Source organism: Lepidothrix coronata, unplaced genomic scaffold (genome assembly GCF_001604755.1).
Source record: "Lepidothrix coronata isolate B3197 unplaced genomic scaffold, Lepidothrix_coronata-1.0 Scaffold101, whole genome shotgun sequence".
Classification (NCBI taxonomy): domain Eukaryota; kingdom Metazoa; phylum Chordata; class Aves; order Passeriformes; family Pipridae; genus Lepidothrix; species Lepidothrix coronata.
Genome location: NW_016690281.1, coordinates 144,802 through 168,023, shown reverse-complemented (window position 1 = coordinate 168,023; position 23,222 = coordinate 144,802). Strand labels below are relative to the sequence as shown.

Below are 23,222 nucleotides of genomic sequence, written 5' to 3'. Positions count from 1 at the left end.
CAGCGCAGGCGCGGCCATGGCGGCGGCGGGCGGCGCGGAGGGCGCGGGTGGAGGCTCCGCGCTGTGGGCCGAGGTGCGGGCGCTGCTGCCCCGCGCCGAGGAGGGGCTGACCTTGGCGCTGAGCGGGGAGGTGGAAGGCTGCGTCCTGCCGCTGCTGCGGCGCGCCCGCGCCTTGCTCTACAGCCCGCCGGGCCCGCCCGAGGCAGCGGCAGCGGCGGCGCTGGCACGCTTCAGCGACGTCCTGCGCGACTATTCCTGGGAGAAGCTGAACGCGGTGCCGTGGAGGGAGGTCGGCAAGGGCTGGCGGCAGGTCTACGCCTACGGCTGCCTCTTCGGGGCGCTGGCCGAGGTGGCCGCGGGCCGCCCGCGGGCCGCCGTGCGCCTCTGCGACTTGGGGCTGCTGCTCGGCGCCGCCGTCCTGGACAACGTCCTGGCGCGCCTGGTGCGGGCGCTGCAGCCGCGCCTGCCCCGCGGGACCGCGCCGCGGGACAGGCCCCGCGCAGAGGTACCGCCCGCGAACCCCCTCTCCTTCCCGGCCTCCAGCCTCCCCGGGGGTCTCTGCCGGGTGTTGAGGGGGAACGTCCATTCCAGAGGGTCCGGCCGGAGCGGCCCCCGCCGCCCCCCGCGGTGCAGCCGGAGGAGGCGATTCCTCACCTTCACTGCCCTTCGCTGGAGCACTTCAGAGACAACTACCTCATTCCCGAGCGGCCCGTGGTCCTGGAGGGCGTCATGAGCCACTGGCCGTGTATGAAGAAGTGGAGGTGAGAAAGAAGTTTCTTCCCTGTTCAAGTAAAGGCACGATCGTTCCCTGTGTTGGGTATCTTGGTGGTCGGTAGAGCAGCAGAGACCTTTGCAGAGGAGGGACACTGTGGGCAGTGAGTTTTGCTGGCAGCACCTTTCTCCTTCTCTGGAAGTTGCTTCACAGATAAGGGAAGCGCTTTTGGAGCGTTCAGAGCATCACACAGCAAGTGCCAGACTGAGCCGGGGCGAAGGTGCCCCTCCACCCAGCCTGCGGCTGTCCCGGGAGCCCGGTGGTGAATTGGTGGTGCAGTGTGTTGCTCAGGTGGGAACTCACAAGGAGTGCACATTGCAAAGTGCCAGTGAACTGCTCGCGGCTCAGTGGGTCTGTGATTTTTACCCCTTGGAATGTGCCGATAATTAGTGCAATGGAAAGTGAATTTCAGAGCCATGTGTCAGCATGATTGACTTTTTCATTGACAGAGGCAAGCACTGATGTTTGTTCAGTGTCATGTTTGCATGTTGAGTTTCAGCCATCACCATGCAGAAGTGAGTAATAGCATTGTGCTGCCTGCCTAATGTAAGCAGTGGTGCCTTGAGTATTTGTGAGGCGAAGCTCATGATTCCTTACAAAAGGGGAAAAAGCACTCATGCTTAGTTTGAGCAATTGCTTTTGTTCAACAGCCAAGGGTACAATTGACATTAAGTGAACACACTTGTTATTTTTAGGGGGTTTATTCATTTCTGAGGGAGGTACTCCACTGGTTAACTTTAGACACTTAAAAAGATGAACTTCTCCATTTAGTTAATACCATTGTCCATGAAGAGATGTATTCCACCCATCAGAGTAATCCCTCTGGCTGTAACCAGGATGGATATTATTGGTGCCTGTATACGGAATTTGACACTGGCAGAGAGTTGATCTAGTATTAATGATAAAAAGATACAACATTTTATTTAGCAAACATGGCAGCAGGCAGCAAGAAGATTGGCCATCCCTCACCAAGAGAGACTTAATAGCTTAAATCTCCTCAGCTCCTAAGGAAACCACAGTTAACTGAGGTGAACAAGATTTTAAACCAAAATAAAATAGACAGTTGTGGGATAATGTACACACAAACCTGCCTGCTGATTTCCTTGCCGCTTACATCGTTTTCTGCTGCCTTTTGTATCTGGTTGGTTAGGTTTAGAGAGAAGAAACTTGTGGTAGTGGAATTTTATTACCCTATAAGACTAATTTGGATTGATTGCCTTACATTCAAAATTAGTAAGAAAAGCAGTATAAAAGGTGATTGAACTTTCTTTATTTCAGCGTGGACTATTTTCGTCAAGTCGCAGGGTGCCGCACAGTCCCCGTGGAGTTGGGCGCCCGCTACACAGATGAGGAATGGTCTCAGCAGCTCATGACTGTCAATGACTTCATCAGCCAGTATATCATGGATGAGGTGTGTTACACTCATTTTATTTCATCTCCAAACACAGCAGCATGGTACTGGTACAGACAACAGTTCTGCTTCCAACAAACATACTCAGAGGTGATGGTCAAGGGAGAGGGTGTGCTCTAAGCACAGCTCTGAATTAAAAGGCTTGACCTATTTTCAAGATCTGAAGCTAGAAATAGTTATTGAAGCAATACCTAGGATTGATTTTTACATATCATCACACGTACAGCAGCTGAAATTTGACAAATAAATACATTCTACAGCAAAAGCCTGACTGGTGGAGTCTAAGTATAAGAGATCCTCAGCCAGCAGGATCAAGATCCAAATTCACATGCCACAAGGCAGAAAAATAAAAAGTCAATTAGCAATTGAAATGTCCTTTTGCTTTCGCAGCTGAGAATCCAAAACTCCTGTTTCTGTTTCCTGACCTTCTGGCAGGTAGTACTGTGTGCCCTGGCAAACTGGTCTGTGGTGCAGCCCAGAACAGAGTACAGAGGCAGTTCCAAAGAGTGAAGGAGAACTGCTCTGTGTGCCCGTAGTGTTTGGCTATAAAGATGCAGCACATTGTCACGGGACTGACAGGAGTGTTGAGACCCCATGGGGGTATAGCTCAGCTTCCTCCAGTAACTCGAGCTAGATGATTTCTTGATTAGGGAGACACATCTACACTCTCACAATTTCAGTGGAGCTGTAAGTTGCTATTTCAGAAGACCCCTTATACTGTTGAAACAGTTCTGGTACTCTGAATAGGATATTGGAAGTGAATGTTACCTATGAGTAAATTCTATTCACCTGTAAGTAAATTAACTGACTGAGAAGTCGTACACTATATGTCACTATGTGTTTTTTATTTCTCTGCTGTCATTTCAGAACAGTGTAGGATACCTTGCCCAGCACCAGCTTTTTGATCAGGTAAAACTGAGTGAATGTTTTTATCTTCCTACGGTCAAGTGTTCCCTTTGTAGCAGAAGTTGTCTCTGAGGATGTCAACTGTACTAGATCAAAGGGTATATGAAGAACTCACAGTAATTATTAAGTTTCTATTCCCATGATTTGAAAGAACAGAGGGAGAGGTTTGTCCCATTTGGCTGAAAAATATGGAAATAGAACTCTCTAGGGATGAAGATATGCAGTCCTAGAGCTGTTTTGGTACACTGTAGCATATACTTACAGGGATCATCACCCAGAAAGCAGCAGTTCCTCAAAGACTATAATAAAGTCAGGGAAGAGATTTGGACAGAAAACAGTGTTCAGTGTTGATCACCATAATCTGAAATGTCATTCCAGTTTACCAGAATTTAGGTCGGTGGGAGACATAAATAGGAATCTCACGGAGAAACAAGCATAGTGTATAAGAGATCAGCTGCTTCTTTTCCATGAACCACAAACCTGCCTACTCTTGTGGGTGTCTCTGGTTTCTGCTAAAGCAAAGAGTCTCCGAAGAATGAGAAATCCCTTTCTTTCTCCCACCTCTCCTGCCAACAGAATCTGCTCACTAGAACAGAAAGTATGAGGACATTTCCTGCAGATTCCTAGCAGGTCAGCTACTTCTCTCCTGCCCTTGCTGGACAAGCAGGTCATTTGTTTGCTTTGTGTCAAGCCTTGTCTATCTGTTCTATGAATTACGTATATTTGGCAAGTCAGCATGTATCCTTTTTAATGTTTCTTTCTTTATGGAAATAGATCCCAGAACTGAAAGAAGATATCAGTATCCCTGACTACTGCTGCCTGGGGGAAGGGGAAGAAGATGACATCACCATTAATGCTTGGTTTGGTCCTGGAGGCACAATCTCTCCTCTTCATCAGGATCCCCAGCAAAATTTTTTAGCCCAGGTATGTACTCTAGTTACTCTACACATGCCATTAATGCAACACTTAGAAAAAATGCTTATGGTATGTAAGTGTTAGAGACAAGGGGAGCAGACAACTTCAGGAATAATTGAAGGATAGAGAACATGCAGATACTGTTTTGCTATTACATTGCATTTGTCATTACTGCAACTTAATATTCAGTGTAATCTTGTAGGCCACAAGTGTTCCTCACTGAGACAGACCATTACTTACCCTTGTTTTATAGATGATAAATATAAATCACAAGAAGCAGCTTTTCCAAAGTCAAACAGGGAATTTGTAACAGAGTTGGGAAGAACCTGGATCCTCTCACAGTGTATCAAGGAGCTTCTTTTTCTGATGTCATGGTTTAACCTCAGCCAGCCCCCAAACCCCACACAGCCACTCACTCATCCATCAGCCAGCAGGATCGGGGAGAGAATCAGGAAAGTAAAACTAGAAAACTTGTGGGTTGACATAAGGACACTTTCATAGGTGAAACAAAAGCCATGCACCCAAGCAAAGCAAAACAAATAATTAATTTAGTGCTTCTTATGGGCAACAGGTGTTCAGCCACCTCCAGGAGAGCAGGGCCCCATCACGTGTAACGGTGACTGTGGAAGACAAATGTCATCACTCCAAACATTTCCCCCTCCTTCCTCCTTCTTCCCCCCAGCTTTACGTACTGAGCACGATGTCATATAGTCTGGAATATCCCTTGGGTCAGTTGCAGTCCCAGTTTTGTCTCCTCCCAACCTTCCACGCACTCCCAACCCCCTCCCCAGTGTGGCTACACAAGGGACAGGAAAGGCTTTGGCTCTGTATAAGCCCTGCTCAGCAAAACAAAAATATCTCTATTATCAACCCTGTGTTCAGCACAGATCCAAAATACAGCCCCACATCAGCCACTGTGAAGAAAAAAACAGCCAAAACCAGCACATCTGGAAAGCTAGATTTTGAGGGGGACTTAGGTGCATACTTTAATCCACATCAGGTTACCCAGTAAAATATCTATTCATGCACGCAGAGAGAAATGAGTTAATATTTGCACTGTGGCCTCATTTCTGCTGAGTTTCTCTTGGTAGGCTTTTTGATGATGACTTTTAGTGCAGAATAACCCAATAAAATACTGGGGCCCTGTGGTACTAAACAAGCCCAGAAAAGTATTCTGGGTCCAAGGAGTTGACAACTGTAAATCCTCAAACGCTGAGAGATGTTTTGCTTACTGGAAGGAGATTGCTGTTCCATCAGACTCTAACAAAACATGGCTTACAGCAGGATTGTGACATTGAACACTTTCTACTTGTGCTTATTTATGGGCTGAGCCTTAGTTTCTCTGTCCCAAACAGCTGCATCTTGCTAACCTGTGTTTTCACTTGGAACTGAGGCTTAATTCAGGCCTTCCTGAAGTGGGTGTTTACAACTGCTGTGCAACTCTATATGGATTGTATTTCTCTTCCCTGCTACGTGCCTGGCACGCACACACAGTTGCATTCTGAAAGCAAAGTGCTGTACTATACACTCTATGTAAAGTTTGAGGGGAATTTTTCTTGATGGAAGTCAATTAGACTGAGAAAAGGTACTTCCTTACAAACCTCAGAACTTGTTTTCTTCCGCCTGAAGAATGGGAGAGTATCTGCCAGTGCTGTGAAAGTCTTTGTAATTTGAACAGCAGGTGATCTGGCAGTTTTCAGCTTTCAATTAAAACTGCGCTGCCTCGCGATGCCATTCAAATTGTGGCTGTGGAGTAGAGGAAGGCACAAGCACAACTAACAAAGTGCAGTGATCCCTGCTGGCTGGGTGGTGGCTGCTACCGAGATCAAAGTGTTTCCAGTAATGAGGAAACCAGTATCTGGAGATGCAGGCTATTGCCCATTAACTGGTGCCTGCCACCTTATAATATACAAGGCCTTAACCCAGTGAGGCAAGTGAAGAAAGGAGCTATTAACAGCTGGTGGCAGTCCCCAAAAAAGTTCAAGTATTCAGAAAATGTACTGTCAGAGCAATAACCAGCATTTTTGTCACTTCCATACATTATCAAAAATGCCATGTAACGTTTGAGTCTTTAGAGAGTTAATTAATATCCATAATCCCCTTGGGGTATGGAAGGCATCCTAAAAACACATGTACAGCCAAAGTTATTCAGATCAATACTCTAGTTTTTAACCAGTGATAGTGAAGAGTAGGACAGGGCAGGAGTATGTTGGTACTTGTCCAGCCTGTTGAATATGTTTATGTGCTGTCCCTGAAGTAACAAACTCTGAATATTCAGCATGACAGCTTGGGTGTTGGTAAGATTTCAGGAAATCCTATTCTGTTATGTGGGAAGGGGTGTTAAGACAAAGGAAAAGCAGCTTGCTTGGGAATGGTTGAGTAGCATAATACCAGTCCAGGGTACTGTGATTAGAGTACTGACTTCTCTCTTAACAGGACAGTTCCAAACAAGCATGATCGTGCCTAGCCTTTGAGGAGATCTGGAATGCTGGCACAAGCAGCATGAATCTTCATCCTAAGCCTTCTGTTCCACTGGTATCGCTGCAGGAGTCAGCTTTGACTCATTCATGCTGCCATGTCTGGGCACTTGCAGTTCACGTGGTGTTCAGGGCAGCCAAGCTGGTCAGCTTACAAATTCTCATTTCAGCACTCTAGTGAAAGAACTGGTTTAATGATGACACAGGAATAAGAGTTTTAGGAGCATATGGAAGCTTGGCAGTCACTGTGCAGGTACCACTGCCTGATGGTATGAACTGCAATGAAGATTCAACCTCTTTATTCTCAGTCCTACTTATTTATAGCTACATAGAGCCCAAATAACAATGTATAAATGGGGTGCCTTAAACTTTGAATTGAAAGTAATTTGGTTAAAGGCATTTCCTTCCTAAAGGTATTCAAATTCTTATCTGCTCCAAGGAACAGGTACTTATATTTCCAATAGCTTGATTTTACTTTTTATTATAGCAGTGTCTATTACTAACAAAGATGATGTTCCTTGTAATTAGGTATATTTACTGTTAAATTCCAGGTGTGGCCCACAGCTTCCAGTAATGTGCTACTTAATGACAAATGGAAAACATTTATTTTCTATATACAGGTATTAGGAAGAAAGTATATCCGTCTGTATTCACCACAAGATTCAGAAAACCTGTACCCACATGAAAGCCAAATTCTTCACAACACTAGTCAGGTAAATAGTTGCCTGAAATTTTAATATCAGTAGTGTTACCATATCAAATCATTTTTGAGTAAAGACATTCTGCTAATGATCATTTGGGTTTTTTATAGGTTGATGTGGAAGATCCCGACTTGGTCAAGTTTCCCAATTTCACAAAGGCTGCATTTCAGTCCTGCATTCTGATGCCTGGACAGATTCTCTTTATTCCAGTTAAATATTGGCACTATGTGCGATCACTTGAGCTCAGCTTCTCGGTCAGTTTCTGGTGGTCATAACTCTGAGGCATTGTCTGCAGCATTGTAATGGGAATTAAAGATCAGCAAAGTAGCATCTAGCAGCATCTTTTCATGAGAGGTTAGAGGTGGAACAAAACCAAAAACCAACAACCTCTTGCTAAAGCATGGAGAAAGAACCAGGACGGGTAAATGGAAAGGTGATGCTGCAGCCACTTCATTTTTGTAGATGTTTCTAATAACTCCTTGTGAAGAGCATATGTTAGGTCACTGTCCTGTGTGCCTGTGTCCCTCAGAAACAGCCTGTGTCTGGGCACTGCCAGGGCTCTGCCTCTGTCTGCAAGGGTCCTGTCGTACTCTTTCCCAATTGTTCTGACTGTGGCAATATTCCCTCCCTTACTGAACACAGCTGCTCATGACCTGGCCTTATGTCAAGACAAACTGTTCTGCATCTAAAGAAGGGACAAAACTCAAGCCACAGTGCCAGCTGTAAGTGTTCCAACTCCAGCCCTAGGTCAGAGACCTTACATGTGCTGCATGGATTTCTCACCTGCCTGAGGTGCTACAGCAGGTGTCAGTTCCATTGCGTAGCTCAAACTGTACAAATAAGGAACACCTGCTGAGAAAGGCTTCTTTGAAGAGTCCACCTGCATAGATCAGCTTGCAGGACTGACTAAAACACTTGCATCTTTCATCCCCAAAACATGCACTGAAAGTCCCAACCCAAGAATATGGAGAACTACAAACATAAAACAGCCTCCAAGAAAGCTGTGCAGGCAGTACTGTGAAGGAGAACAGGAAGGTCAACAATAGTTTTATTATAAGATTCTTAGAACTTCAGAAAATAAGTACACTGGCCACTGTTACTAATGAATACAACACAGTCTAGCTGTTCTGCCAGAGTGAGTGAAAACAGCTGTCACTGACAGCAAGTTCTACTGGCATCATCTAGGGCTGAGAACGGAGCTCTATGGTGACTGGGAGCTCATCCGACTCATACCTGTAAAGAAAATAAAGGTTAATGGATGACACACACAAAAAAAGGATAATATTGTATAGCCTCCTGATTTTTAAAATGCTTTGTATATTCCTGTGTTGCCGTTCACAATGTCCAGTTCACCTAGAGAAACAGGGCATTCCAAAGAGGTTCTTAAAAGCTCGGTATTTCCAGAAGTTTTAGTGCCATGGGCTGTGTGTGTCCCCTATTCCCTGCCACCTCCCCACCTTAAGGTAGTTATAAACAACATGCAGGGTCTGCTGTGCCCCTGTGGCACAGTCCAGGCACTGTGAGGGCTTGGTGTTGCCCGTGTGTGGTTTAATGTCTCAAACGTACAGCTGAAGCCAGAAATAACTGATAGTTACAGTTGTAAATAATACAGGTACTGCCACTAAACGTCACAGCTCATTTTCTAGTATTATTATACTGTTTTTTTAAAAATAGATTGCTTGGTACCTGGGATGTCACAAGACCAGAATTCATTACACTTCGGACAACGGGGTTCAGTCTGAGCTTTGAAGTACTTTCTGACACAAGGTAAATGCATTCCAATTCCACAGGATTCACATACTTGGCTCTGAAATCCAGGACTGATGATTAAAAAAAAATCTGTCCTTCAATTTAAGAGGAAGTTGTTACAAAGGGCAGCAGATATGCAATGCAGTATTCCAAAGATGGTTCCCACAGTATGGGTGGTAGACACTCAACAGTCAAAGCTGGTAAATTATAAAAGAAGGTGTTCTTCTGGAAACTAGGAAATAGTATTTCCATACATGGACAAAATATAGCTTGAAAGACAACAATTTCAGTGCGATAAGGGAGACCAATTGGGAAAAAGTAACATGGAATCGTGTTAGTTGGGCAGATCAGAAGATGCAGGCTCACAGAGCAAGAGAATGCAGCAGCTTTGGAATAGAAATCCAGGCTGTAAACACTTATACAAGACTAAACTGGTAGCATCCCAGTTATCACAACCCAGTGTTCTAGCATGCTCTATATAGCCACATGTTCCTTCTGAGGTCCAAACACAAGTAATTACTGAGCCAAACCCCAGGAACCCCAAGAATGAACGTGTGTCACGTGAAGACTGCTGTTGATAAGGCCCAAAGAGGAGACTGCTAACACCTCACTGCTAAACCTGTTTCAACAACAGATGCTCATCTCTAGCCTGCTGGTTTGGAAAGCCAGACAGCACAACCACGTTCGTCATTGGGTGAGTGCACTTTCCCCAAGTTTATACTTGGAGACACTGCTCCAAGACAATTTTTTGCTAAAGACAGAAGATAAAATGCCTACGAAGAAAAATAATGCTTTTTTTTTTTTAATTATACATAATCATCATGACCAGATTACAAGACCAGGATTTTTTAATGCACACCTAATACTCAAAGGGAAGTATCACAAACCTCAGCTACGACCATGTGATAAACAGACGTTACCTGGACTGCGAGGCTGCGACAGATGTTACATTTCCTTGCCACGTCCTGGTAGTTGCTGAGAATGTACTGTTCCATTTCAATTATGCAACGAGTATGCAGAGTATATTCTCCATTTTTCTAAGGAAACATATCAGGATGAGGAATTTCTTTTAATTCCTTTGACCTTTTTTGACTTTGCTAACCCCCTGCTAGCAAGCATTTGACAGCCACTTTTTTCTGCCATCATGAAACTAACATGCTGGTACTGGTACAATGCAGAGCTAAAACACTTCTGAACGAGCAGAACTCCTTTGTTTTGCGGAGCAGAATAAAGGTTCCACATCTTTAACTAGTCCTTGGGAAGTACAGATGAGCAAGCATGCTCTCCTTAACAGAGGCATGCAGTTTTGAGTTTTGGGACCCTCCATTCGCACATTAGAGAAAATTCACCCAGCTTTCAACAAAATCTAGGTGTTTACTGCTTGAGGTATCTTTGGAAATCTCTGCTAAATCGCTTTAACATATAAGTGACTGTGTGGCAGCAGGTTGGAGATCTATGATGCAATGACTCCAGCAGAGAAGGACTGAGGTCTCATTTGGCCAGCAACTGCAGTGTTCACACAGTGAGCCCATCTCAACTGCTCCCTCATGACCATGTGCACAGTGGCCCATGCATTCCTGGTACAGGAGTTTTCAACATGTTTGGCCTCACCACTTTTCAGGAAATTCCAAATGTAACTAACAGCACTGATCACCCTGGAGAGCTTTCCCCAGCTCCCATTGCTGGTTGAAGGATGTCTGTGTGTGACTGGGCAGGGCAGGACACACGAACCCACCTGGCTCAGGTACAAGAAACTGAAACCATTTAGTCCTGTATAGACCTACCCAAGGACTTTTTCCTTGTAAGTCTACTTCCTTTTCTGCAAAAATCACCAGAGCAGCAGTAAGCACGGGCCCCCTGATGCCTTAAGCCCCTAATGGTTTTTTATTTTTCTAATATTGGTAAGACTTATAAGTTTTATAAGTAGGTTTTGAAAGCAGCAACCCCCCTTCCCTCCTTTGTCCCCTGTCCCTTTCCCTTTCTCCGGTACCCTTGTTTATACATTCCCTAACCCTCTTACCCCATTCTATGCTCCCTATATCAATCCTACTTCTGAATACAGCAGAGATGTTTAGTCTTTTGTCAAGGCAAGGCCTAGAGTGTTGGCAGAACAGCATATCAGGGCCTAAACCACAGAATACAGTCAAGAATTAGGTAACTGTGTACCCTTTGTGCTCTGATGAAGACAAAGATGGGATGAATAGGGGGTCCCAAAATGCATCCCTGACCCATTTTAAGGGGGTGGACCCGGGGCGGACCAGAGTAAAGGCCACAGGGTGGACACATCTGGGATTGGATGGAGGGTATTATAAAATGTAACCTCTCGGGCATGGCCTGCGGGCGTCTTGTAACATCTTAGCCTTGGGAAAATAAACCCTTTCTTATCTCACCCCTAATTAACTGCTCTGGAGATTTTTTCAGCATCAAAATACCACGGCAACACCCCTAAAACCATTTTTACCATCATTCTTTAAAGAATAGCTCCAGTTTCACCCATCATATCCATAAGAACATGGTAGCTGGACCTACTGAAATACGAACACTTGAAAGCAGTTACCTCAGAGAGCCACTTATCCTCCACAAAAACTTTCAGCACTTGTTCTGCTTCCTTTTTCTTCATTTTCTTTGTCTTAAGTTTGTCAGCCAAGTTTAAAATATCTGTAGATGAGGCAAAGCCATTTTCTGATAAAATGATTAGGTCCATCTACAAAAAGAAACATTACTAAGTATAAAAAACCCTGCAGACATACCTTACAGTAACGTACTGATGTGCAGGGGTTTTAGCATCCATACATGTGAGAGATACTACAGAATATGGCTTGAACTAGAACTGTAAAACAAAGGCAAAAAGCTGAAACATTGTCCCCTTGACAGTTTTGATGTTTGCCAAGAAAACATTTCCACAAATAGAAGTGTACGTGCTGCCTAAATGAAGCTGCATTCAGAGACCCCTCAGCACACTCAGCAGTGACAGATCTGTTTTCTTTTTATCTGCTCAACTAAGTTTTCCACTCTGTAGTCACTAGGACTTCTGAGCCTACCTGGCACCTGAAGGCTGTACAGTATCACCAATCTTCACAGAACCTCACTGGAAACATTCCTGCTGCTTGTTAGCACAGAGCAGCCCACAGAGTCCATGTCAGCAGTGACATGGGCCACGACAACACACCCTCTGCAGTGCTGACCTGGCTGTGTGGGGGAGGGCAGGGAAACCTCTGGGTCCTATCCATGGAGATTAAGACTTTGCAGCTGTCACAGAACAGTCAATACACCTCTCTTTCCAGTTCATACAGAATATGTAATGAGTGTGCAAAAAAAAAGTCTAGTGGCTGGAGAAATTAAGTCCTCAAAGTCCAAGACACTGTGAGAACAATTCAGTAAAACACCTAAGATACACAGCTATGATCACAATTCACATTAATGGTTGTTGATAAGAAATTAAATATCAAATGTCCTTGAGTCTTGGCCCAATAGTTCTATTTGGAACTTTAAAAAATCTCAGGTGTGTGTTTTCTTGTTTGAAAAGCAGCATTCTGACTAGTTTATTAATACAGAATTAATTGGCTAAGCAGTAACAAATGTCTATATTCAAATCAGAAAAAAAATGTTATTAGCATTAAAATCTACTGTATATTACTAAACTACTGAAGCCAGTGAAAAATTCAGCAATCACAACTGAAAATCTTGAAGAAAGGTGTCAGTGTAACTTTAGCATGTGTGTGTTGAGTCCCTAACCTCAAGGAGCACTTCCCTGGTGCTGATTTTGCCTTACCCATAACTGACTTCCAGCAGGGAATCATTACTTGCATGTACTTCCATCCCTGCCAATCCCATTCAATCTGGGACAAACTTAGGTAAAATGGCAACTAGTTCCTGAACCGCATCTCCATTCATTTCCATTTCCATTCATCTTAAGGTGATACCTTCCCAAATAATGTGATTTACTAAATGATAACTGACATACTTACTGTTTTTCTGAACAACTCTAATTCAATTTCTGTATAGTCAGATGCCATTTTTGTTATTTCAGTTTCTGCCAAATTCACCTAAAAAAAGAAATAAACTGAAATCAAAGTGCCATTGTAGTTTTACACCAGAAACTGTAAAAGGTCCTCTGAGGTAAAGAATACATCAACTTACAATTAACAGAAATGTCATTTCTTTAAGGGGCATGAAAGAGACTGATCCTTGAAGTGCACTGGATGGTACTCCAGTCCTTTATTTACAAGCCTTGATCTTCCAGCCACATGTTCTCCAGAGCTGCCTCTGCCCAGGCCAAGCCCTTCAACAACCCAAACCCCCCAAAGTAACACAGAGGCTGCAGCAGAGCTGACATGTCAAACCAGGCACAGTGCTGGACAGCAGCACGAACTATGTTATCAGTCACCTTTTTTTCCACTCTGAAAAACAATAGCTGATCTGGAGAAACTTCTTACAGGCCACTCCTCAGCAACCCCTTTGTGCTAGGTTGATTTTTGAGTAGGAGAAAAAGAAAACTAATGTTGGAGGGCTCTGTTTTCTAGCTTAAAAATCTCTCTCAAGAAATAATGTCTCCTGTGGAAAAGGAATCTCACTTCAGCACTTAAGCAACGTTTATGTTAAATAACTCCAACACTGCTGTGGTCCTTGCTGCCATGTCCTATCCCACAAACCAGGGCTGTGGCAATTTATCCTCCCCCTTCCCTGTCCTGCCAGCAGTTCCTGCAGCTGCTGCTGGCCCCACACAAACACAGCACCTACACAAACACAGCTGGCCCCACACAAACACAGCAGGTACCTACTACAGCATAATGTGCTCTCCCATCCTCTTCTGACATTCCTTTCCGGACCTGCATAAACAAAGGCTGCAGGTGCCTGTTAATAGTGCTGATGAAATCGTCCAGTTTATCGTGTGCGTAGTAAACTGAAAATAAATAAGAAAAAGCACATACAGAGAAAAGTCAAACAACTACACACCAGGCAGATTTTTTCTGTGAAACGTTTTTTCCCAGGTAAAAGCACTAAAACTCCATGAGGTAAATTCAAACAGGGCTGTTCTATTCAGCAGATGTATCATTTTCTTGTGCTGCTGTCTCCTGGCCTTCAGAGACGCTCAGCTCCTTGGAAGTCAGTTGAGAGAGAGTTCAGACATTCTGCCTTGCTGTAGGGAACCCACAACACTAATCCAATAATTACAGTGACTTGAACTAAGCTGAATTTAAAATAAAACACAACTAGGAAAAATTACTATTCGGAATAGAAAAATACACTGGCTTGCTTCCCTTTACGCGCACGTGATTCCTTGTTTCTGTGCGTTCTGTTTCACAAATTAATGGCAGGTAAGTGATCAAGTTACATATCAAAAAAAATTCTAGTATTGTAGAAACATGGGTAGTATCTCGTGTCGTGTTCTACAAACAAATTAAATACTAGCAGCAGTTCTATCACAGACATAATCAAGATGGCCTTTGGAGTTGTTCCGTGGAGGTGCATGCGATGGCTCTTGCCTGCACAGCACCACCACAACTCTCAGGTCCATCCAAAACAAGATTTTGTCAGTGGCAGAACTCCTGTTGCCTTCATCAGGCTAGGGTTTAAAGACCAGGGTTAAGAAACAGCTCGTAACTTTAGATTCATGTCTCAAAAATACAACCAGTTGTCACTAAATTATCCCTGTTCTCAGTCACAGGAGTCACTTGCGTGTAACAGCATCGGGCAGGAACAATAATAAAGTACAATATTTAAATATAATTTTGCCACCTGGCTGGCCCCTGTCAACAGGAAACACTGCACACAGCACAATCAGGGAGTGTTAGTAACAGATCTGAAAGCGGGTAAAAGATGAAAGATAACAGAATATTCTTTTGTTCAACAGCTCGAATATTTTAATGTGAGATAAGTGGCTGCTCCACTACATCTTCAGTGAAAAAAAGGGATATAAACTCTCGATAAAAAATGAACAGGAGTCAGACAACACCAAAAGCTGCACTTCGCAATTTTAGCGTCTAAGAAGGTGGCCAAGTTACAGTTCCTGGCTCAGGAGGCCTAAAAATAGACTACTTCATCCTGACCTAACGCCTATGGATAAGTAGATACAAATCCACAGTAAACCAGAAGAGTCCCTGCAGAGTGGGTAGCACGGTGACAAGACACAGGGACACTCCTAAGCCTGGCAGAAGTACAGCTTCCAGGACTAGGAACGGGCAATAGAAATAACTGAAGTGCATTTACTTAAAAGCATTCACTATAGTTAAGTACTATCAGCATCAAAAATTATTTTTTAAAACTCATATGTATAATCTATAAAAAACAATTCTGATAAAAAACCGTGGTATATATGAATCTGATCTGATTAGAAGTTAGTTTACTCTCTACTGTGTTACTTTATCTTTCAGGAAAGAGAGAGGACACACACATCATTACAATTTTTTAACTTTTTTTAGTTGGTGTGTGTCTTTCAGAAATCCAATTATTTGTAAACTGCACCAGGAGAAAAAAAACACTTCTTCCATCTCCAAGACAAACACACCTTTATCAGTTTCACAGCAGTGGTGGTGTAATTTCCTGGCCTCTGATCCTTCTGTTATCCCCTTAGACATCAGAACCTGCAAGAACCGCCGATGAGCATCAGTCATCTGAGCCGCCATCGCAGTGTCCCACCAGGCTTCACGTGCTGCAGGAGGTGTAAGATGGAATTAATGCACATGTTCATACAAATTAAGAATACACAGTCCAAGCATATATAAGATTTCAATTAAACTCTCTTACACTGAATGAGGGCAAAAGAGCAGATCCCCAGATCGTCCTCAGAATGCAGATGGTGACCAGCTCTGAGGTTCTGGAAGGCTGCAAAAGATTAAGTCCAACTTAATCTTTTAGCTACAGAATAGAACAAGGTAGGCATTGTGCTACTGTCACCAAAAAACAGGAATCAAGCTCCTTAACACCATGGTAGCACTAAGCAGCAGGCACTGCTTTATTGCAGCGCTGGACGCACCGGGCAGTGACTCCTGCCTGAGGTGCACGCTTGGCTCAACATGATACAATATTGAGTCTGTGTAGTCTCACAGGGTCTTCTAGTTGGGTCTTTGGGCACCTGGTGGTCGTTGAGCCTCTGAACTTTGATCTTCTAAATATGGTGCTGTTTTCGTGGAAGCTGCACAGTTTGCTACCGAACAAACTGGATTGGGCCAGTTTGACTTGTTACAAATGTGGTTACAGAGCTCCCAACGTTCCACTCACCGCTACCTCCTCGTCACCCGCTTATAAACTCTCATACCCCCAAAGCTGAAAATAAATGTTGTGTGACAAACTCAACACCGTGCGCGGTTCCGTGTGGGATGTGTCCTGTGTGGGATGTATCGTGTGTGGGGTGCGGTTCCGTGTGGGATGTGGTTCTGTGTCGGCCGCTCCTGCTCCCCACACAGCCTGGTTAGAGCAAAGTCGATCAGGTGACTTCGAACAGCAAATCCTCCTCTCACGTCCCGAAGAACCCCAGAACCAACGAAAGGCAGCTCAGGAAATTCCCTGACCACTGCACCGACCGCCTCTGGCCGAGCGCCGGCCCCGCCGTTTCGCCGCCCGCTCGGCCCCGGGTCCGCCACAGCCCACGGAGGCAACGGCCCGAGAGACCGCCCGCCCCAGAGACCGCCCGCCCCAGAGACCGCCCGCCCCAGAGACCGCCCGCCACCCTCGGCCCCGCCGGGACCCGCCGGGACCCGCCGGGACCCGCCGAGGAACCACCTCCCCCTGCCGCTCCCCCGCACCTGCCCCTGCTCGACAGCTCGGCGATCTCTGCGTGCGCCTGCCATCGATGGCCCCGCCCCGATCAGTCCCCGCCCCCTCCCTTGCCGGCCCCTCCCTTTCCGGCCTCGCCCCCGATCATGCCCGTCCCTGGTCGGGCCCCGCCCCGGGCGCGCCTCGCGGGGGCGGTTCGGGCCGTGCCGGGGCCGGGGCAGCGCCGGGTGCGGGGCCGGGATCGCCCCGGGCTGGAGCGGGGCCTGGCGCGGGGGCCGGAGAGGGCAAGGTACGTCTGGCGGCCGGACCGGCTCCTTCTCGTTATCTGCGTCTGGCGCGCCCTTTGTGTGGTCTGTGTTTTCCTCCGCGCAGGGGCTGGGAAGGAAAGGCGAGCTCTCCGTGCTCCCCCGGAGCTCCGCAGGGTCCCTTGGTCGGGAGGGGGTCCCGGGGCCCCTCCCGGGTGGGCAGCTCCGTTCCAAGCCCACGGGCAGGTGCGCTTCTCCTTCCTCGATGCTGTTTAACTCGGGCGCTCCTTTTGCAATGCTCTGGCCAGAACTGGTGTCACTCCCCGAAATGCCCTTCCCGCCGGACGTGCTGCGGGACAGCCCCGCCCGCCCCGGGCTGCGCTCCCGGCCGTGCCCGGCCCCGCAGAGCTCCGGGCATTGCGGGCCGGACGGGGGTTCTTTTCAAGTATTGATACAGAATCTATTGGTGAACCTTCTGCTTTGCCATGTATCGCTTGTCTCGTTTTAGTCTGCTGTTACAGCCAGTGCTTTAAACTAAAAGAGTAAGACTTCTGTTTTAAAAAGAGACAGTTTTAAAAAGCTATACATTTGCAGCACAGCAACGGTGCATTGAGCAGCCTCGCGTATAATATCTGACTTCTGTGGTTTGGACAGGAGTTACTCATTGAGCATAACAGTTTTGCAGATTATGCCTGTTAATGAAATGTGACCCTAATTTCCTTAGAAGACCAGAAGTTAGTACTGTTTTTTTTGATAGTAAATGAAATCATTTTAATCAGATCGTATTTTTTTCAAGAAACAGAAACGATAAAGTGATTAAAGCATGTAACTTGTGCCAGTAATCACGCAGACCTGCTTCTAGCCCCGACAGAGATTTCTTTCCTAGTTTTGGGGAAGTCACCTATGTCTTTACAGCTTACTTTCCTTACATATATCGGGTTTATTAGGTTTACTACAATTTTAGTAGGCTTTATATGTATTACATACTTTTTTTAAGATTGGTATTTCATATATATATAATGAAAAACCCAGAATGTAACAGGCAGAAAAACTATGGACATTTTAAAATTTTCTCCCTTTGCAGTTTCATTGGAGCTCTAATTTTCATCCCCGTGTGCGGATCTGTTTGCCCATGGGGAGATGGTTTTGCTCTGCCATCTGTTCATTCGGACGTGCTTACGTGGTCCAGGATTTTCTGCCAAAGTTTTAAGAGTTCCTTGGAACTCTGTCATGCTACAGGATTGCTTAACAGTGGAAAACAAATGCTTCCTCTCTTGAGAACTCCAGGAAAAAGGAAAAAGAAGGATTTTTTTATGCTGGAGCCGTATTTTTTTTCCTGAGCAGCAGCAAAGGCGCCTGTATTCTTTTCAAAAAATTTATTACTATGCTCAGTCACATTTCATCTGTTCCCAGAATGTGAAGAACTCAGCTCTTGAATAATAGTCTTCTCAAGCATTTATAAGAAATTTATCTTTCTGGTATGTCTTTTATTGCTAGATGACTAGTAACTGCCCGAGAGAATGTCACGGAAGAGGTTTCCATTCTGATCTTCTGTTTTCACTAACAATGTCCTTATCCGTTACTTCTAAGATGGAAATTTTCTACGTTAACTCTTAGAAGCTAGTTTTAGAGAGTGGTCAGTCATGCATGTGGGAATGGGAGAAATCATGACTGGGCTTCACGAACGAAGATTTGGGAAGGGCTCTACCCGCATTTGCTACAACCGCGCTGGTGGCTAAAGAGGCCAATGCGAGATAGACAAGTCCGGTTGCAAAAGGTACAGCAGAAAGACTCCTTGGACAGTATTGGCAAGACACGATTCTTTCTGTGTTGTCTTTTCTCCTCAAGGGTGATCCTGCTGCGTTCTCAAAAGCATCAGCAGCGTTATAGATGGTGTGTCTCCAGGCCTCCCGATTGGAGGCCAGAGTAGACCAATGATGAAGATCAATATGGCCAAGGCTGAAGTGTTGTTTCAGGGAGTCCTTGTATCTGCCCACATGTGTCCTGACAGAAGGTCGCTATGTTCTCCCTATGCTAATAGCTAACGATTTTATACGGCAGCAGAGTTTCTGATCCCTCACCAGTTTCTCTCCTCTTGTGTGCTGGTGGGACTTGCCTTTTCAGAAGGGGTGGTTCTGTGGCTGGGGCAGAGGGTGTCCAACCGCCTCCACAAATACCTTCCAGTGATCTGTGCTACTTCAGAATCTGACAAAGCTTCTGTAGAACGTCCAACACGTCTCTCCTGCTGACAGAGATCTGAGGAATTCTCTCCTCTTTACTCTGTCACACCGAGAGAATCATGATGCTCTGAAATAAACACTAATGTGCCACCTGGGAACTTTACAGGTGTAAACAGAGCAGCTGTAGCTCGCTGGCAGCAAGAACACTGTGTCCTGATGTGGAGTTTAGAAAATTCTAAGAGCATGAGAGGAAGGGACCAAAAAGTTGTGTGTTAACAATGTGCTGCTGAACAAATTTTATCCCTCTTTATACAGAATGCAAAGCCAAAAGCATATTAGTTAGCATGACTTCACCTACAAATATACCAAAATTTTAAATGCCTCATGTCCATTTGTAGTGATATGAGAGCTGGTAGCCATATTTTATGCAGAATACGGACTTCCACTAAGTGGCTGCGTTGCATCAGCAAAGAAATCTTGGGGAGACATGCTTTTTTTTTAAGTCTGAAGTTAATTATTTCACCCGTTTTCAGTTTACCTGAATAAATGGCTTTGCTATGCTTACGGAATTCTAATAAGTAAAAGCTGCATAATTTTCCTTCTCCCAAGTTTAGCTGGTTATACCATGATTGGGTATGTGCTTTATAACATCTAATTATTTACCGGTTTAATGAATCTGCATTTTGTTGGAGCAATGCTCAGAGTTCTTTGCTAAAATTTTTTTCAAGAGGGTAATATCCATATTATCAACCTACAGGTGATAGGACTTGAGGAAAACATTTTAGTCAATAAACCAGACACTTCATTCTTAAATTCTTTCAGTTATCTGAGTGGAATCATAGGGCTTTGGTGACAGTGTCACTGATTTTGGTCTAGTGCTTATGCTTTTAATATCTCACATGCTAGCAGCTTTCCTTTTCTAGTAGCTGAAGAGAATAGGTCCACTGCCAATGTCAGTCTTGTATCCTCTGTCATTAAAACTTTGCAGAAAAGTCTTCTAGCTCATTTGTATTCTCCTTATTCTTCTCTGTGTCTTGTTGTTCATGAGTGCATTTTAGGTGCAGGGTGTGGGAATTAGGCACAGCAGGGAATCTGAATCCCAACATCTAGCAGAGTGGTAGGAAATGCTACATACACCCTTACCTTAACTAGCACAAGGATGTAAGTTCATAATAATGTTTGCTGTTGGCAGAACTGCATCACAGCTTTTCCTGCTGAACCTGACCAGTGTCAATGATGGCAAGACTCGTAAGTGCTGCACCATATACCCTTTGGATCTTTTTCTTTTCATATGCAACAAATGAAGGTATGTTTGTCAATATTTTAGATTATTATACTGAAGTTTTTATTGACAGCATTTTTCCATGACTAGTAGGCAATGCTATTACCACTAATTAAGTACTATAAAATTTGTAACTTTAAATGTCATAAATAGCCTTATACTAGAATAAATTCTTAGATTTTATTCTTTGCATTGAACTTTTCCATAGGGTCTAGAAAAATTAGAAATTTGCAGAAAGGAGAAACACATTTGGACAGTCATTTCCTTCTCCATTATGTGATCTGCACTGGACACCTCTGAGATGGGCTCGGTTAGAGCATGGTGCTAATAATAACGAGGCTGTGGGTTCCATCCCTGTATGGGCCATTCACTTAAGAGTTGGACTCGATCCTTTTGGGTCCCTTCCAACTCAGAATATTCTGTGAAATCTGTAATGCCTATGGGAGGCTTTTGCTGCCTGGCCTCCTTCCCCTGGTGCAGGAGGCCTGAGCTTCTCCTCTCTGGTGTGAAGCACAGGCAGGTAAAATGCTAAAGGAACACTGAAGTAACTCCTAAAGAAATTCCTACATTCTCTATGCCACCATGTAGTTGCCTGGATTTGAACAGATTTGGCAGGCCCTGGCTGTGACTTGTACCTGCTCAGGGTGGAGGAAGAACAGGATCTGGAGTGTCCCGGCTGCGCTGTTGGCCTGGCAGGAGGTGTTGAGCCCAAGTGCTGCTGGTTCCTTAAGGGTTATTTTGTCAAGTTCAACCAGCAGAGGCTGAATATAACCATGTTTTTTCCTTGCATCTTTTATGATATTTGATTATAAATACAATTTAGATATATAAAGTCATGGTTTTCAGTAATGCATTTTTATTCTCTGGAAAATGAATTGTGCATTTTGCTTGCTGTAATTTGTTTTACTAGTTCTGCAGTGTCTACAGTTTCTTAGGTCTTGTTTTGTTTTATAAAGCAAATCAAAATAGTAAAAGACAGTTTAAAATAGCCTGTCTCTAAAAAAATGAAGATTTATTAACTACTGTCTTATGTACTATGAAATAGTGCAGTTGAATTAAGGAGAAGCATGAAGGTTTGAGAGAGTGCATTGGCTGGGTTATCTGATCTGGGTAATCCCATATTTTCTATAAATGATCTTTATCAAAGTTTAATTTTACAGTGTTTTCTTTGGGTTTGTTTGCCTAGTTAGCTACATGTTTTAAGTTTCTTCAGCATGGTGTACTATTTGACGATTAGACAAGAAATTCAGTATTTCAGTTCCCTTTTTTAACAACACTAACTCAAAATAAATCCTGTACTGTACGTAGTTTCAAAAGGAAAGTCTCAAATAGCTGAGGTTTAAAAAAAAATATGGTGTACCAGAGATGGAAAAGCAAGAAGGTCACGGGAAAAGAGTAGAGAATATAATTTAGAGTTCTGAAAAGACATGAGGACACTGAAAGGCAAGATAAAGTAAAGCTGTTAATCATCGTAGCTTAACACAGCAGGAAGAACTTCATTTAATTGAAGTATTCTTGAAAGCATAAGATCATTAACACATTGAAAAATAATGTTCATCTTTAAAGGGCTTAAAATGTTAGTACTTCTGGCAAAAGTACATTTTAAAGTGGAAGAAATCTACCAATAAAATTACAAATGGCAGCAAAATATAAACAACACCAACAGGATAATGATTCTTTTAAAATAAAAAAGCAGTGTGACTGCTAAAGTGTTGCAGAAGTTTAACTTGCTGCTTTTCTGATGATTCTTGGGGGTCTTGGAAGAATCAGGGACCATGCAGAACAAAAGGGAACCTAGCATTGTACTGCCATCCAGAGAGGACATAACAGCAATAGTTCATACCTACAAGATAAATATGTTACCTTAGTAACTAAACCAAAACATTTCCTAAGTATTTGAACACTAATGAAACCATGCCTGCAGTCAGTTCTAGGTTTATAAGCAGTCAATATACCAGACAACTTAGATTATAAGTTTTACAGGTCCCATTATGTTGTGTATCATGTCCACTAAAAGGCAGCTGACCATCACATTTTACATTTTCAGATGTTGTACTGTCTCAGAGTATGCAGAAGTTGTATCAGAAAAAAATAACACAAGTGGACTACAGAAAAGTAGAAATGTAGGGGAGATAAAATTAAATTAGGTACTTTCAACAAAATTTTTTGCTTGGGAGGAATAATCTGAAACTTAGGTACCAATTAGAAAGAATAAGCACATGAAGCAGCAGTGGCTGAAGGACAAGGACCTTGCAGGATGTGAATTGTTGTCAACTGAATTATGCATTTGCAGTGTAAATGACAAGCACGGAGAGTTTCAGAAACTATCAGAAAAAATTCAATTAATAGGATTCTAAAAACCAATCAAAGCTATTTTTAATTTCTTATAGGAAACTGAGATGTAAAGTAGGAAAGTAGGATTTATATTTGCACAGCTTCTGCAAAAAAAGGGAGGTATTATTATTTACCAATAAAAGAGAAGTCAAACATCAGAAATGGCAAGTAATTGTCTGGGATGATAAAAGTATTAGCTATTTCTGACTGCTTCACTGAGAAATGATCACACTCCAGGACCAGAGTTGGCAGACTGTTAGTCCAAATAACAGCATGACCTTACTGTCACATAGCTCCTCCTCTTCTGTTCCATGTCTCACTCATATGGAGTGCATTGAAATAATAGAAAGTGGGGCTGGAAGGGATACTGAGGATTGTGTATTTTTTACTTAAATACTGACAGTGAAAGAGATTATAAGTTTGAACATGGAGAGTGCAGAGACTTTTGGCTTTCCTGTACCTCCCCCCCAGTGCCTGGCACATGGTGACTGAGTCTCTCCTGGGCTCCGAATGCTCATAACAATTGCGAGGAGA

The 23,222-nt window shown here is 43.9% G+C and overlaps 3 protein-coding genes across 5 annotated transcripts in view; 2 read left to right on the top strand and 1 right to left on the bottom strand.

Moving 5' to 3' along the window:
- Positions 1-16: 16 nt before the first annotated feature.
- On the top strand, positions 17-7,512 carry KDM8 (lysine demethylase 8). Its single transcript, XM_017823027.1, has 7 exons — positions 17-505; positions 607-761; positions 2,051-2,183; positions 3,051-3,092; positions 3,864-4,013; positions 7,102-7,194; positions 7,293-7,512. The coding sequence occupies exons 1-7, from the start codon at positions 17-19 to the stop codon at positions 7,455-7,457; spliced, it is 1,227 nt and encodes a 408-aa protein (XP_017678516.1). The 3' UTR covers positions 7,458-7,512.
- Positions 7,513-8,198: 686 nt separating this feature from the next.
- Positions 8,199-16,774, bottom strand: NSMCE1 (NSE1 homolog, SMC5-SMC6 complex component). 3 transcript variants are annotated; one of them, XM_017823242.1, is made up of 9 exons: positions 16,677-16,774; positions 15,679-15,756; positions 15,440-15,583; positions 13,713-13,834; positions 12,900-12,977; positions 11,489-11,635; positions 9,852-9,968; positions 8,869-8,989; positions 8,199-8,415 (listed from the first exon to the last, which is right to left on the bottom strand). In XM_017823242.1, exons 3-9 carry the CDS (start codon positions 15,555-15,557, stop codon positions 8,384-8,386), a joined length of 735 nt encoding a protein of 244 aa, XP_017678731.1. In that variant the 5' UTR covers positions 15,558-15,583; positions 15,679-15,756; positions 16,677-16,774; the 3' UTR covers positions 8,199-8,383. The 3 variants fall into 3 exon arrangements, with proteins under 3 accessions (XP_017678731.1, XP_017678732.1, XP_017678733.1); XM_017823243.1 differs by lacking the exon at positions 16,677-16,774 and adding an exon at positions 16,224-16,421; XM_017823244.1 differs by lacking the exon at positions 8,199-8,415 and having other exon boundaries at positions 8,874-9,002.
- An 87-nt stretch (positions 16,775-16,861) lies between these two features.
- IL4R (interleukin 4 receptor) overlaps positions 16,862-23,222 on the top strand; it is a 14,005-nt gene continuing 7,644 nt past the window's right edge. Inside the window, exons 1-3 of the mRNA XM_017823026.1 lie at positions 16,862-16,936; positions 20,265-20,378; positions 22,402-22,477. Of these exons, the coding sequence (XP_017678515.1) occupies positions 20,306-20,378; positions 22,402-22,477 (149 nt within the window). The 5' untranslated portion in view covers positions 16,862-16,936; positions 20,265-20,305. The remainder of the gene's footprint in view (positions 16,937-20,264; positions 20,379-22,401; positions 22,478-23,222) is intronic.

Bases quoted from the DNA above. Each gene is read 5' to 3' on its own strand.
- KDM8 (XM_017823027.1), top strand. From the start codon at position 17: ATGGCGGCGGCGGGCGGCGCGGAGGGCGCGGGTGGAGGCTCCGCGCTG. The intron at 3,093-3,863 runs GTAAAACTGAGT...TTATGGAAATAG, and splicing joins AGCACCAGCTTTTTGATCAG to ATCCCAGAACTGAAAGAAGA. The intron at 4,014-7,101 runs GTATGTACTCTA...TTCTATATACAG, and splicing joins AGCAAAATTTTTTAGCCCAG to GTATTAGGAAGAAAGTATAT.
- NSMCE1 (XM_017823242.1), bottom strand. From the start codon at position 15,557: ATGGCGGCTCAGATGACTGATGCTCATCGGCGGTTCTTGCAGGTTCTG. The intron at 11,636-12,899 runs GTAAGTATGTCA...TTCTTTTTGTAG, and splicing joins TAGAGTTGTTCAGAAAAACA to ATGGACCTAATCATTTTATC. The intron at 8,990-9,851 runs GTAACGTCTGTT...CCTGGATTTCAG, and splicing joins GTCGCAGCCTCGCAGTCCAG to AGCCAAGTATGTGAATCCTG.